A 16,074-nucleotide genomic window follows, 5' to 3' on the forward strand; every position below is an offset into this window, starting at 1 on the left:
GTGGCAGCTCAGCTGATCCCTCCAGTTTTTTCTTCTTCTTTACAATTCCATTTTCCTGATTTTCTGCCCGTTCGCCCGTGCGTCGACAGAATCTGCACGATGTTGTGTATTCGTGCGTCTGCTCTGTTTGTTTTCCTCTTTCTCTCTGCCGCTGATTGTCTGATTGTCTGCGGCTCTCATACCTCTTCCGTCCCTCGCTCTGTGCTCCCCTGCCAAGTCTCACTGTCGCCGCCGCTTCCGCCTGATAAACAAAGGCTCCCCCTCCATCGCTAGCCAAAGTTCGTAGCTTGCCTATTCTTCCTTTCGATTCATCACCATCATCCTCAAGATCCTCCCTTTCCCTATCTCTCCGCAATCCTTTCCTCTCTGCGAACGACGTGACTCTTGTCTGTTGAATCGCGTTTCACCGGCTACCTCAATCCCATCGGTAGAGTGAGAGAGTTCCTTTTCTAGCGCCGCAACCAAGCGAGCGATCATCTAAGTACAACGTAAGTTTCCACATCTTTCGTCGTCTATCTACAGCATCGCAGCAACTCTTTTAGGTGTTCTCTGCATTGCTGCGCTGACGAGAACAGGCAGGTCAGGCCGTCGGACAACTGCGATTAGCGGTCGCAGCTGATTTCGAGTGTTTCCAGTCACAGATCTGTATTGCAAGGCAAGCAGGTCATACCTGGCTCTGTCTGTTGTCTTGTTGTTTTGGTCTGCTTGCCCAGATTGCCAGCTATGGACTTCTCCTGATCAATACACTTTTATTGTCGTGGAGCAGAAACTGACCTTGTCGCATCTTGTCTCTTCCTTTTCGCCCCGTCTTACACTGTCGTCCGCTTTGTTTCATTCCTTCCCTTTCCTTGCCTCCATCTCCCGCCTTTTTCTACCCTTTCCTCCTTCTTACTTCCTCTGATCACCACTATTAGCTTATACACAAGTGCTCAGTCAGACTAGTTCCACACAATGTCCGACAGCTCCGCTACCCAGGAGGGTAGAAACGAGAAGACCTTGGGCGGTGTCTCTGAGGAGTACGCTCAGCTCATCGAGTTCATCCGTGCCCAAAAGTCCACCGACACTGACGAGGAGGGTGGCGATGAGACTCACGTTGTCAAGAAACGCCAGTTTCCCGCCTTCTGGAAGACCAAGGAGGTCCGTGTCAACAAGCACGGTGAAGTCCAGGAGGTTGCCCAGAAGGTTCCTGCCTCCTGGCTCGAGACTGACATGCTCAAGGGTGTCAGCGAGTCCGAGGTCGGCCACCGCCGCTCCCTCTTCGGTTACAATGAGCTCGAGTCTCCCAAGGAGAACCTCTTTCTCAAGTTCATTGGTTTCTTCCGTGGTTCCGTCCTGTACGTCATGGAGCTTGCCGTCGTGCTCGCTGCCGGTCTCCGTGACTGGATTGACTTTGGTGTTATCATTGCCATCTTGCTCCTCAACGCCTTCGTCGGTTGGTACCAGGAGAAGCAGGCCGGTGACATTGTTGCCCAGCTCAAGGCTGGTATCGCTCTTCGCTCTACTGTTATCCGTGACGGCCACGAGGTCGAGGTCGAGGCTCGTGACCTTGTTCCCGGCGACATTGTCGTGATCGAAGATGGTAAGACCGTTCCTTGCGACGGTCGCGTTTTGGCTGCCTACGAAGACAAGGACGGGTCCCAGGCCGCTGCCATTCTCGAGAAGGCTCGTGCCTCTCGCCGCGAGGGCGACGACGAGGACGAGGGTGTCGACAAGGGTCCTGCCATCATCGCTTGTGACCAGTCGGCCATTACTGGAGAGTCGCTCGCCGTTGACAAGCATATCGGTGACACCGTCTTCTACACCACCGGTTGCAAGCGTGGAAAGGCTTACGTTCTTTGCACGGACATTGCCAAGCAAACTTTCGTCGGTCGCACTGCCGCTCTCGTCCTCGGTGGCGAGACTGAGGGCCACTTCCAGAAGGTCATGGGCTCCATCGGTTCCGCTCTTCTCTTCCTCGTCATCGTCTTCACCCTTATCTTCTGGATCGGCGGCTTCTTCCGCAACACTGGTATTGCCACCCCCGCCGACAACAACTTGCTCATCTATACCTTGATCTTCCTCATCATTGGTGTTCCAGTCGGTCTTCCTTGTGTTACTACCACCACCATGGCTGTCGGTGCCGCTTACCTTGCCAAGCGCCAGGCTATCGTTCAGAAGCTCACTGCCATCGAGTCTCTTGCTGGTGTTGACGTTCTCTGCTCCGACAAGACTGGTACCCTCACTGCCAACAAGCTTTCCATTCACGAGCCTTTCACCTCTGAGGGTGTTGACGTCAACTACATGATGGCCGTCGCTGCTCTTGCTTCGTCCCACAACGTCAAGTCGCTCGACCCTATCGACAAGGTTACCATCTCGACCCTTAAGGACTACCCCGGTGCTCAGGACGAGCTCGCTTCTGGCTGGATCACCCACAAGTTCATCCCCTTCGACCCTGTTTCCAAGCGTATTACCGCCGAGGTCGAGAAGGATGGCAAGCAGTACATCGCCGCCAAGGGTGCCCCCAACGCTATTCTCAAGCTCTGCGCTCCTGATGCCGAGACTGCCGCCCAGTACCGAAAGGTCGCTGGTGACTTTGCTTCGCGTGGTTTCCGTTCGCTCGGTGTTGCCATGAACACTGACGGTCAGTGGAAGCTCCTTGGTCTTCTTCCCATGTTCGACCCTCCTCGTTCCGACACCGCTGCCACCATCGCAGAGGCTCAGTCGCTCGGTATCTCGGTTAAGATGCTTACTGGTGACGCCGTCGCTATCGCCAAGGAGACCTGCAAGATGCTTGCTCTCGGCACCAAGGTTTACGACTCACACCGTCTCATCGGCTCTGGTGGCATGGCTGGTTCGGCTATTCACGATTTTGTTGAGGCTGCCGACGGTTTCGCTGAGGTCTTTCCCGAGCACAAGTACCAAGTCGTCGAGATGCTCCAGCACCGTGGTCACTTGACTGCCATGACTGGTGACGGTGTCAACGACGCTCCCTCGCTCAAGAAGGCCGACTGTGGTATTGCCGTCGAAGGTGCTTCCGACGCTGCCCGATCGGCTGCCGATGTCGTCTTCCTCGACGAGGGTCTCTCGACCATCATCACCTCGATCAAGGTCGCCCGTCAGATTTTCCACCGTATGAAGGCTTACATCCAGTACCGTATCTCGCTTTGTCTCCACCTTGAGATCTACCTTGTGCTCACCATCCTCATACTTGACGAGGTCATCCGCTCCAACTTGATCGTCTTCATCGCCCTCTTCGCCGATGTCGCCACCATTGCCATTGCTTATGACAACGCTCCCCACGCCAAGGCTCCCGTCGAGTGGCAGTTGCCCAAGATCTGGATCATCTCGGTCGTCCTCGGTTTCTTGCTTGCCGCCGGTACATGGATCATCCGCGGTACTCTCTTCTTGAACAATGGTGGTGTCATTCAGAACTTCGGTAACACTCAGGAGATTCTCTTCCTCGAGGTTTCGCTCACTGAGAACTGGCTCATCTTCATCACCCGTCTCGGCGGTGGTGAGTCGGACATCACTCTTCCCTCGTGGCAGCTCGTCGGCGCCGTCTTGGGTGTCGATGTCATTGCTACTCTCTTCTGTCTCTTCGGCTGGCTCTCGGGTGCTCCTCGCCGCAACCCCGTCACCGCTCCCCACGGTGGCTGGACCGACATTGTCACTATCGTCCGTATCTACGCCTACTCGATCGGTGTTACTGCCGTCGTTGGCGCTGTCTACTACGTTCTCAACCGATGGGAGTGGCTCAACAACCTCGGCCGCCGCACCCGATCGCAGAAGAACCCTCTCCTCGAGGACTTCTTCGTCAACCTGCAGCGTCTCACCATCGTTCACGAGAAGAACGACGATGGCGAGGAGCTCTGGGCCTTCCACCCTCGTACCGAGATCGAGGACGAGTAAAGGGAACGCTTGCACAGCTTTCCTTGACTGTTTCTTCTTCTCCTTCCCTCTATTACCCGCTGATGTGCCGCTTGTGGAACTGCTTTGCAGGATTGGCAGCAGCTCTAATCTCATTCCCCATCATTTACCCCAGGGCTGCCATCATGCGTCCTTTGCTCTCGAGCTACAAGTTCCGTCTACCAACTAGAATCACACTCTCTACATGACCCGTTCCGCCAGTCAAGACTCAGGAGCGAGAGGTTTGGCCCTTTCGCTCGATACGATCTAAAACCTTCGACTTCACGTTTCTCAGACGCTCATATTTTTGATATCTACTTTGCTTTTGGCACGATCTGCAATTATTTCGCATCTCTATTCGTCTTTGCTCTGTGTTGAGAAGGCTGTTGACACACTTGTGAGTGAAAATACCTGCTGTGCTGAGCTCTGAGTTCTTAGCGTCCATTAGCAGGGGGATGAGTGGTCCATAGTGAAGAGCGAGGCAATCTTCCGCATTTGCGGTGGAACAGTGGACCGGTAAGATTCTTGAACAGCAAACAAAGCTCGAGGTTGGCTCTGACCAAGATCGATGGAATTGTCGGACGGAACTATTTTCGCCTCGACAGAGTCGCCTTGCCCTTGTTGTACCCATTCGGATGAGCTGTTGCTCAACCGCCCTCGCTACCTCCCGTGTCGTGTCATGGACGACCATGTCGAGCTCAGCAAGCTTGGATGCTTGACCAGAATGCAGCCCTGTCACCCCGTTACTTTCATGGCAGGCCGAGTGCGAGCTGTCGACAACTGAGATTAACAGTTGGAGTCGCACACTTACTGACCCGTCCCTTCACAAGAAGTCCTACCCTGATAATGATGAGGCGGTCCGATTCCTAATCCCGACTGATGGGAAGGTCCTCCTCGGCGATATGTTGAATCGATGAAGGTGTTCGGCCCTCTGCACAGGCCGGAAGCAGTTCAGTGAGGAGTGCATGCATGGTCGCCGGTGCCAGGCACCTGTTGACCGCTCACAGCTTTCCAGAACGTGATCGTCAGGGCTTGACTGGACGTGTCCTCCGTCGTGGAGCTACTCTACGTTCACCTGGGAACGGGTTATCGGCTTAGAAGTAGAAGCATGTCAAGAGACGACGATGATTCAAGTCCACGGCAAGCACATGTGAAGAGATAGCTAGTCATAGGTAAAGTCGAGACTTGCAACAACGATAGGTAATGACCGCCATCGCATGTTCACGTGTGAATTATATACAAAGCAAACTAGATGACAAGATCGCTTTGAGTCCCGCTCGTGAGCTCTATCTTTGTAACCTTCCGATGCAGATGAAGGCCGCGCAAGGCAACAAAGACGACCGCAACGGCTTTCTCCGCTGAGCTCGACAGCTGGCTTGGCTTGGCTTTTTGCAGGCAGACCAACGACGACCACGCATTCAGAGCTGATGCTCACGCTCTTGGTGTGTATTGGCGGCGCGGGAATCGATTCTGAGTCGAAAAGTGCCGGCGTGGGCATCTGCTCAATTCTCTAATTGACAAGGTGCTCTCATGCTTTTTGTTTTTTTTTTGTTTTTTTTTTTTTGTTTTTTTTTTTTGTTTTTTTTTTTTTGTTTTTTTTTTTTTTGTTTTTTTTTTTTTTTGGGGGCAAAAGTCGACAGGAGGGATTGTAAGGCACCAGACCTCAGCAAAAGCGAAATTAGGTGCTTTTGCACAGAAAAAGGAGCCGGGCGAGTTAGGCCTTTCCAACCAACTCAGTTGAAGATACAGTCATGTCCAAAATTGCCCAGCATCTTTTAGGATAATTAAATGCTCATCACCACACATCAACTTTGCTTCTCAAGAGCTGGTATCCTCAATGAAGTGTAGCTTGTGACATATTGTTGGAAAGCTGAGATTGATAGCTACAAGTACATATAAGTTTTGTTATGATTGGACCACATTTGTGCACAGTGAAAGTGCCACGACTTTTTTTGAGTGTAAAGCTCCTCCTAAATTACTATATACTATATTTTAGTATTTTGTATGGCCCCCTTTTGCAACCCTTACAGTCTGTAACCTCCTGGGCATCAACTTTATGAGTGCCTGGACTGATTCCTTGGGAAAAGTTGCCCAAAACCTGTTGATAGCTGCAATGAGTTGAGCTTTATTGTTGATAGTATATCTTTGCTGATATAGCTGCTTTTTCAGCTGCTGCCACACATGTTTTATAGGACTCAGGTCTGGAGACATTGCAGGCCAGGGCAATACATTGAGTTTGACCTCCTCCAGGTACTCCTTGGCAACTTTGGCAGTGTGAGGGTGGGCACTGTCTTGCTGAAAGATCAATTTATCCCTTGGCAGAATTCTCTGTATATTCTTCCACTTCAAGATGCTACCAGGCACCACTTCCTCCAGCAACTCAATGTAATGCTCTGAATTCAGTTTGTCATCTATATAGACCATTAGACCTAGGCCTGCCCAGGTCATACACCTCCAAATCATGCTGCTGTGGCCACCCCCCTGCAGTGTAGGTATATATATATCATAGTTGACATCCCTGGACCAGTATCACTTTTCCAAGCCCTTTCCAATGTGTTGAACCTTGCATTCATCACTCCAGATGACATTCTTCCATTGTTCAACAGTCCAATGTCTATACTCCTTGGCAAACACCCTCCTTGCCTTCCTATGTTTATCTGTGAGCAAGGGTTTTCTTCTTTTTGCCCTAAACTTAAGTCCAGCTCACTTCAGTGCATGTGTAATGGTTTGTCTGGACAAACAAAGTTGATAGTGTCATAGCCAGTAGGCTGAAGCTTCAGTAGCCAAAGTATAAGAATTCTTGCTAATTCCTCTGGTGAGTAATGCCTGTTGGTGCAAGGAGAGGAGGAGGGGCCTCCCAGGGGTCCTTTTCACATATTCATTCTCTGGTACCTGTTTTGCCAGTTCAGCAATGCTGGATTTGTTGATAAACAGTTTAGTTGCTATCTCCCTTGTTGAGAAACCTGCTTGGAGCAGCTCTTTGACCCATAATAGGTGAGTGGTGGTGTATTTAGTCCTCCCCATATTGATTTTTTGCCCACCTTGCCATGTTGACAGCAGTATTGCCATATGATGTCCTAAACTTGTCAAAACACCCCGAAACATCTTTGTTTATATCATACCTGTGCAAAGCGATAAGTTACACAAGGTACAGAATTAATTGAGGAGGAGGGGCTTCAAAGAGCACCAACCTAAATTCCAACATATTCTTTGGTGGGACCACCCTTTTTTTCTCACATATTCTGATAGCAGGCTATCCAAGCTTTGCAACCATACCACACAAAGTGGGTGTTGTCAAAGAGAACAAAGAGTACTGGTCATCATCATGAAAAGGACCTGAGAACACCATATCAAATTAATTAGATGCTGGGCAATTTGGGATGCAACTGTATGTTGGAAAATTTCCAGGGTCTATTCAGAAAGCTGAGAGAGCAAAGCTTGTGAAAGCAAATGCTGCTTATTCATGAGCTGACTCAGGTATGTGAAATACATAAAGGCTGACATGACAATGGCTCAGAAGCTCTGCAGAAGAGACACTTGACTCACCTAAGGCTGTGTCACCAGAATGGAATTCCGTTCTCCGAGTCCGGAGCATTTGGGAGTGAAAATGCTTATACTTCAGTGTTGTGTGAATCAGGTACACCAGCTAAGGGACTAGCTGGTGTAGTGGTTTTGCTGCTCACTAAGTTCGGTTTGGTTACCCGATTCCCGATCCGGTGACAGGCTGCTCAATGTTCTCAGAGACAATGTGAAGATATATATACTCATGTTTGTAACCTTAGTCCACTTATATATGATAAGTATTGCAGTTGCTACACACCTGTGCAAAGAGAGCCTGAATGTGGGCCTCAACGAAGTGGTGCATACATTTCAACTAACTCACATGCTTCCAATTGGAGTCCAAAGGGGCGGCACAGCAACTGAGACAACGGGGAGCCAGGTAAAAAAAGAGCGAGAGAAATTTCAAGTTCTGGCCATTCTTGACAGTCGGCGGCGCAGCTGCACTGCGGTCCAACTCTGCAACGCTTCATGCTTCCCTTCTTATTTGACCCTCTCTCTCTTTCATTCGGATGCCGCTGGAAAACCCACATTTTGTTTCTGTTTCCTCAACTTGAATTTCTGCAGGGACACACCCGAACCAAATTTCTTTTTGCAGGAGCCATTAGTGAGCCAGCCAGCCAGTCAATCTAGTCAATTCGAACGTGCTTCTGCAGTTCCAAGCCCAGTCAAGTGAAAGTGCGGATAGCAGACGTACGCTGAGCTTCGGTTGACAATGACAGCCTCACTATCCAAAATTGAACCCTCCCTCACCCTCTCTCAATGCAGCAACGCTTTGCTCTCGAGGTGATCACACCTTGACATCTCCCGCAACACCATCATCGCTTTCGAAAGTCACCGCCAGAGCGACGCTACTCCCTTACAATCATCTCTAGCTTTTCGCCGCTCCACATTTTCGAGCTGGAGAGTGTCCGCCTTGCTGGGAATTGGCCAGCAGCATTTAGCGTCATTGCTTCTGTCACACACACAACGTCGGTACTGTTCCGATTGATTCGGAAGACCCGCTCTGGCTGTTCTGCCGTTTGAAAGAGCATTCCTTCCTACCTTTTCTCACACTTTGTCGGCATCCCCGACCTCTCAAGTGGCAGTGCGCAGCTCAGAAGTGACGATTTCTGTTTGAGAGAGTGCAAATCGGCATTCAACCTGGGCGTCTGATATTATTTTCGTTGGTTTGCTCAGCTCGACCATCTCCGCAACTGTCATCCACCTCATCAGCACGCCATCATCCGCACTCGTCCGCAAAATCCCGCACTTCTTCCTGTCTCCCTCTGTCTCGCTATCGGCACCTATCCGCCCGACATTCACAACACTAATAGAGCGCTATTTCATCAACAGTGCTAGATCCTCACCTCACGCCCACCGACCCTGCCGCTATGACGGCTCCGAAGCAGGGCACTCAGCCCTCGACGTCGGGCGATACGCACTACCGCATCGTCGTTAAGTCCGTTAACGGGCGTGAGCCCATCAAGACGGAGCCAGTCTGCAACACTGCCTCTTCCGCCGTCGCTCCTCCATCATCTGCAACCTCGCACAGCGCAGCAGCACCTGCCGCCTCGTCGTCTACACACCTTGCCACACCGTTGTCATCTCCCACCAAGAACAGCAACCCCTCGAGTCCCGCCAAATCACCAGGACGACCTCGCCGCGTCGAGCCCATCGTCGTCTCATCCCGCGACTTTGGACCTAGCGCTGGAGGCGACAGCGACGACGAGACCAAGGATGGCGATTCCGAGTTGACCAAAGGTGCCTCTGCTAAAAGACTCAGCCGCAAGAGCAAGGCTGATGCCATGTCTGCGCTTGCTGGCAAAGATCCTGTTACCGTCGATGTGCCAGCCTCACCTGCTCCAGGTCAGAATGGTGTTGTCGCCCTCTCAGGTAACCCTGCTCAGCACCCCGCTCGAAAGCTCTTCCAACACCAACCTTTCCCTCCTCTTGCTTTTGACACGTCCTATCCTTCCTACGACTTTGCCTCCACATCGACACAACCAACTATCCCAACCAGCACCAGCACGCCGCGCAACCCACCTCCAAGGATTCGCCCGCGCCTCTTCGAGCTCGAAGAAGCGCCCACATTCTACCCTACTCCTGAGGAGTTTGCCGACCCAATGAAGTACATCTCATGGATCGCAAACCCACAAGGCGGCAATGGCAAAGCATACGGCATCGTCAAGATCGTCCCTCCTGAGGGCTGGAACCCGGACTGTGTTCTTGACGAACAGACCTTCCGCTTCCGCACTCGCGTTCAGCGACTCAACTCGCTGAGTGCCGATGCTCGTGCCTCTCAGAACTATCAGGAGCAGCTTCAGAAGTTCCATGCTCAGCAAGGTCGCAAGCGTGTCTCCGTCCCCGTCATTGATGGTCGCTCTGTCGATTTTTACCAGCTTAAGCTCGTCATCTTGGGTCTTGGCGGCTACGATGCCGTCTGCCGTGGTCGCAAGTGGTCGGATGCGACGAGGCAGATCGGCTATAGCGAAAAGGACAGCGCTCAACTCTCGACTCAAGTCAAGGCTGCATATACACGCATTATTCTGCCTTTCGAAGAGTTTATGGCCAAAGCAAAGGAGCAGGCTCGCGCCAATGGAACATCCATTAGTCCTCAAATCGCACAGAGCTCAACCATGGGCAGTGCACCGTCCGCCGAAGGTCAAGAAGCCAGCCTCAAGCATGCTTCCATGTCACCCAGCTTGGATGCCTCTTCGAATGGCGATAGGGCAGCGCAATCCAACACGCCCGAGCCGCTGAATGCTGTTGGTGCTGCAGACCTCCTCGGCAATGCTACGCCAACGATTGAGTCAGCCTCGCAAAGTCCATCCACACTGGCGAGCACACGTCGAAGCGCTCGCAAAAGGTCCGAGGCGAACAGCACCCCTACTTCATCCTCGAGGAACCCTCTCGTGCTTGCATCTAGCCCTGCTATACCTCTCGCCTCCAGGCGTAGGAAGGGCGTCAGTCCTCACGTCGACTCGGATGCACACGTTCGCACCCACTCGGGTCAAAATGGGCAGGAAGAGCAGATGTGCGAAATTTGTCTGCGTGGCGAGGACGGCCTCAACATGCTGCTCTGCGACGAATGCAACCGCGGCTATCACATGTACTGCCTTCAGCCGGCTCTCACTTCCATTCCAAAGTCGCAGTGGTTCTGCCCGCCTTGTCTTGTCGGCACTGGCCACGACTTTGGCTTCGATGACGGTGAGACCCACAGTCTCTACACCTTCTGGCAACGTGCTGAGGCCTTCAAGCGTGAATGGTGGTCCAAGCGACCCGAACGTCTCTGGAAGCCAGATGAAGCAGCTTTCAGCTCCACAGATGACAGCACTCACACCAACGGCCTTGCTCGCCGCATCTACGGCACAGACCTTGTTGTGTCTGAAGACGATGTGGAGCGCGAGTTCTGGAGGTTGGTGCACAGCCAGAACGAGGAGATCGAGGTCGAATATGGTGCCGATGTCCATTCCACTACGCATGGAAGCGCTCTACCGACGCAAGAGACTCACCCCTTGAGCCCATACTCGCGCGACAAGTGGAATCTCAACAACCTCCCAATCCTTCCCGGATCGCTTCTGCAGTACATCAAGTCCGATATCTCTGGCATGACGGTGCCTTGGATCTACGTTGGCATGATGTTCTCTACCTTCTGCTGGCACAACGAGGACCACTACACCTACTCGATCAACTACCAGCACTGGGGTGAAACCAAGACATGGTACGGTATTCCTGGCGAAGACGCCGAGAAGTTTGAGCGTGCCATGCGCAAGGCAGCACCAGACCTCTTTGAAACGCTTCCCGATCTGCTCTTCCATCTCACCACCATGATGAGCCCCGAGAAGCTCAAGAAGGAAGGGGTTCGCGTCGTTGCCTGCGACCAGCGCGCCAACGAACTCGTCGTCACCTTCCCTAAGGCCTATCACAGCGGTTTCAACCATGGTTTCAACCTCAACGAGGCAGTCAACTTTGCCCTTCCCGACTGGATTTTTGACGACCTCGAGTCTGTGCGCAGGTATCAGCGTTTCCGCAAACCCGCCGTCTTCTCACACGATCAGCTCCTCATCACGGTCTCGCAGCAGAGTCAGACCATTGAGACGGCTGTATGGCTCGAAGTTGCCATGCAGGAGATGGTTGATCGCGAGATCGCAAAGCGCAACGCACTGCGTGAGATCATCCCTGATCTCAAAGAAGAGGTCTACGAGGAGGATGTCCCCGAAGCGCAGTACATTTGCACCCACTGCACGATCTTCTGCTACCTTGGCCAGTTGACGAGCCCGAAGACCGAAGGCGTTGCTTGTCTCAACCATGGATTTGAGGTGTGCAACGCCGATGCCCCGGTCAAGTGGACGCTCCAGCTCCGCTTTTCAGATGAGCAGCTGCGCTCCATCCTCGCCAAAGTCTGCGAACGTGCCGCCATTCCTCGTAACTGGATCCAGCGACTCAAGAAGACCTTGGCGCTCGGTCCCACCCCGCCCCTCAAGACACTCCGAACTCTCGTGCATGAAGGCGAGAAGATTGCCTTCGCTCTCGAGCCACTCGAAGATCTCAAGGCATTCGTCGCCTGTGCCAACTCGTGGACTGAGCGGGCAAATGTCTTCTTGGTTCGCAAGCTGCAAAAGAGGCGAGGAGAAACTGGCACTGCACCTGCTGGAAGGATTCGACGATCGAAGGGGGGTGATGACAGCTTCGCTAGAAGGATGAGTCTGGACGCATCAGCCGAAGACATTGACAGCACGGCCGATCGAAGTCCCGAAGCATTGTACGCTTTGCTCGACGAGCTCGATAGCCTCCACTTCGATGCACCCGAGATCTCTTCGCTCCGTTCGCTCGCACAGGAGCTGGAAGAGTTCATCGGCCGCTGCAACGAAATCTTGGCTCGACGTGACAGCGCTACCGAGCCTAATGTCAAGGACTGCGAGAGTGTTCTCACCCTTGGCAGCTCTCTTAACGTAGATGCACCTCAGATCAAGGAGCTTTCGGATTACGTCGAGCGCCGTAAGTGGGTTCAAGAAGTCAACGAAAGCCGCGATACGTACCTCTACTACCACGAGGTGCAGGAGTTGCTCGAACGCGCTGACAGCTGTGGTCTCGAAGACCACGAGCTGCGCAAAGAGCTCGAGCAACGTCGCGAAGCTGGCGAGCGCTGGACCGCACGGGCCAAACAAGCACTGGAGGGCTCCGAGCCGATGACCATGGAGTTGCTCGAAGAACTCTGTGACTCCTCGACCGACATTCCTGTCGTTTTGGAAGTGGCCCAGGATGTGAGCAACGTGCTTAACAAGGCCAAGGAGCTTCATAAGACCATTCAGACGCTGCACAAGAGCTTGCAGGCCGGTGGCCAGGGCAACACTGGACCTGACGCAGATGGGGACCTCTCCATGATCTCGGTCACGGAGAATAGTGAAGCGGCGGATCGCATGGCCTTGCTTCCTGACGCGCGCCGTGTCCTTCGTGCCATCAAATCGAACAAGCTCGGGCTCGAGCATGCTAAAGAGATCGAGAATGCTATCCAGGTCTACGATGCATGGCGAGCATCTTTCAACCAGATCATGCAGACCATCGCTGCTGGATCTCGTCGCCTCACTGACACCGATCGTGATGCTGAACTTGACAAGCTTGTGGAGAGGGTGGAGAGTGCGACGGATCCCCAGGACGACCAGCCCAAGTCCAGTTCGCGTAACTGCATCTGCAGGAGCTCCGCGCCGATTGCCGTTCCATCTTCTTCGACGGCAGAGTGCTCACACTGTCGCATCCGATATCACCTGCCCTGCATTAAGGTCCGCTCGTCCGAGGTAACACGCGCCGAAGGAGGCTGGAGATGCCCCTTCTGCCCTTGGGCAGGCAACGCTGCCTTCCTCAAGACTCGCAAAGCAGTCAGCGTCACGGATCTCTCCAAGCTCGTCTACAATCAGGACCATCGCCGGGACCAGTTCAAGTTCTTGCCGCTCGAGTGGGATACAATCGAAGAGGTTGTCGCCAAAGCCAAACGTTTCGAAACTGCTGCTAAGCGCATGATCAAGACGCTATCTTTGATGCGCAGGGACCAGAAGCAGACCATTCTCGCGCACTGGCTGCGTCGATCCATCGGTTGTCCAGTCGATGTGCTCGGTCCAGAGAAGGTCAACATGCTTGATCTGATCAGCGAGACCCTGCTTGGCCTTGGTCCAGACGCCATTGAAGAGCGAGCAGCTGCGCCCACATTCGATCGCCCGCAGGCAGAGACGCCCTCGAAGGCGCAGGCACAGGATTGCAACGACTCAGCTCCGCCTCAGAGCTCTTCGCGGGCGATGGCTCGAGCCGATCGCGACTCTGGATCTCCTGCTGTTCGCGGCAGCGACGATCGCAAACGCAAGGCGAAGAGAGGCAAGCGTGCCAAGCTTGTCTTCCGAGAGGAGATTGGCATTGGTGCGTATCGCGATGGTCAGCCGATCTACTGTTTGTGCCACGAGCCCGAGGGTGGCCGCATGATTGCGTGTGACAAGTGCATGCTTTGGTTTCACATCCACTGTGTCCGCCTCGATGATCCTCCGAATCTTGGCGACGAGGCTTGGATCTGCCCCATGTGCTGCATCAAAGCCGAGCGTAAGTATCCTCAGGCCGAAGTGCGAGTCAAGGAGATGGATGTCACCGATCCCGACATGTGGCTAGACATTCGTGCCACGCTGCGATCGCTCGAAAAGCCGGTCAGCAAGGTTCAGTCATGGAGCAGTCGCGAGGACAAGCGCATTGTGTTGCATCTCGAGAAGTTTACGCCCGCCATCCATGCCGAGGAAGTGCGTTCCCAGGTCACCAAGCGTGCCAGGCTCGAGTCGGATACACCCAGCAAAGCGCGTGCTTCTCTGGGGCGTTCCGACTCGCTCTCCACGCCTGCCAAAGAAGGCAGTGCTATGCCGTATGCGCCACCGCCTGTACCGAGCGAGGCTTCTCGAGTCAATATGCCGGCCTCAATCATCGCTGCGCCGAGTCAAACGCTTGCAGACACGTCCGCATCGAGACTACCAAGACAAGACAACCCAGCTGCTGGATCCCCGCCGCAATGGGAAGGCCAAAGTGGTCCTTCACGAGGTCCCTTGAGCTTCGAATGGGCTCAGGAGGCGCGTCGACGTCATGCCGAGGGCATGGACAATCTCTACCGACGCGGCATCACCGATACGATGCTTATGCGGTTCTACGTTGGATGGGATGGGCGCCAGCTTGTCCACCCCATGCGGGATCCCTCGGGCGTCATTGTTGAAATCCCTCTTGGCGAGGCCATCCGACTACATGCCGATGATCCGGAAGGCACTAGGGTGATTCGCGCGGCGATCGAACGTTACATTACCAGGATAGAGCGAGCCGCAGCTGCCCAACCCAATTCGCAGCGCGGCTATCCTGCTGCAGCGGAGATGGAAGATCACAGCAGGCACGGGCGTACGCCGTACGGGCGCGAAGACATCCCATACGGTTCTCAGCGACACCAGCAGCCATACGTGCCATCCAACGGCAGGCTTGATACAGGCTCACCAGGCTCACTTCCACCTCGACTAGCAGGCGACCGCGACTACGAGCGGGAACGAGGTCCCCACGACTTCCGCGATGGACGCGATTCTCGCTACGGCGAGCCGGATCCGCGACTGTTGCGCTCCCCGGCTGCTGCAGCTGCAGGTGTCCACTCGATTTCGCCAGCTCTCCGATCAGGTGTCGCGCACGAGCTCATGCCCACCTATGCGCGCAGCCCGGTTCCACATGTTGTTGGTAGCAACGGTGTGGCATCAGCAGCCAAGAGTCCCTATGCAAGCAGCGCCGAGCTCGGTTGTCACCCATCTTCGCACGGCACCTACTCTGCTTCCAATCGCGGACCTCCTCACCGGGCCGGTGCAGAGCACGACGCGACAAGAGGACCGGCGCTTATGCCGACCTATGCTTCCGCCAAATCCGACACGTTGGCAAATGGGATGGGTTCTGCATATGCCGGCATGCCTCTCGATCCCGCCATGATGGCTGATGATGCTGCTCAAATTGATCCAGCGCTGATGAGGAGTCCTGTGCCAGCTAGGTCTGGTGCTTCCACTCCCTCAGACAAGGCATCGCGCCCGGTTGCTAACCCAGATGCAGGCAGGTCGGCAGATGGCGCAAACGACAAGCAGAGTGAGACTAATGCCAAAGAGAATTCGCGACAGGCTGGATCTGAAGCAAAGGAGACAGCTCAGCCAGGTAACGTAAAGATGAAGAAAGAGGAAGGAGAGGAAACGGAAGATCTGGAAAGCGTCCGAGAGCAGGCCAGGCAGATGGCCCGTCGGATGCGACCCGACGCTTCAGATGCGGAGATTGAGCGTCTGGTCCAAAACTTTGTTGGTGGAGGAGCTGATTCGGCGTAGTTAACCTCAATCTACTCCCACACGCATTAACTCGTGTTCTGTTTTGTATTGCGCCCGATATGAGGTCGTCATCAGTCAATGATAAGCCAAATCGATACCATCACATGCTCAGATGACTGAAGATCAAGCCTGACCACGCATTCTTCAAAGCAGACCAGGCTGTCGAACAATTCACATTCCCGGCCAGTCAAACAAAATAAGGCGGTATGATAATTTTCGTTCCAAAAGCAAGCTTTTCCAGGAGTATATTATATAGAAACAAGAACAAAACATATAAGGAGTGCGCTGA

General features: G+C 53.7%; 2 protein-coding genes across 2 annotated transcripts; both read left to right on the plus strand.

Annotated features, from left to right (window-relative positions):
- Window positions 1-951: 951 nt before the first annotated feature.
- Window positions 952-3,888, plus strand: UHO2_03223 (putative PMA1 - H+-transporting P-type ATPase; the record flags this gene model as incomplete). Its single annotated transcript, XM_041558138.1, has 1 exon — window positions 952-3,888. One exon carries the CDS (start codon window positions 952-954, stop codon window positions 3,886-3,888), a length of 2,937 nt encoding a protein of 978 aa, XP_041414072.1.
- Window positions 3,889-8,816: 4,928 nt separating this feature from the next.
- Window positions 8,817-15,785, plus strand: UHO2_03224 (putative regulator Ustilago maydis 1 protein (Rum1); the record flags this gene model as incomplete). The annotated part of the gene is made up of 1 exon (XM_041558139.1): window positions 8,817-15,785. The coding sequence occupies one exon, from the start codon at window positions 8,817-8,819 to the stop codon at window positions 15,783-15,785; it is 6,969 nt and encodes a 2,322-aa protein (XP_041414073.1).
- Between the last annotated feature and the right edge of the window lie 289 nt (window positions 15,786-16,074).

Source organism: Ustilago hordei, assembly GCF_900519145.1.
Source record: "Ustilago hordei strain Uho2 genome assembly, contig: UHO2_contig_05, whole genome shotgun sequence".
In the NCBI taxonomy this organism is placed as follows: domain Eukaryota; kingdom Fungi; phylum Basidiomycota; class Ustilaginomycetes; order Ustilaginales; family Ustilaginaceae; genus Ustilago; species Ustilago hordei.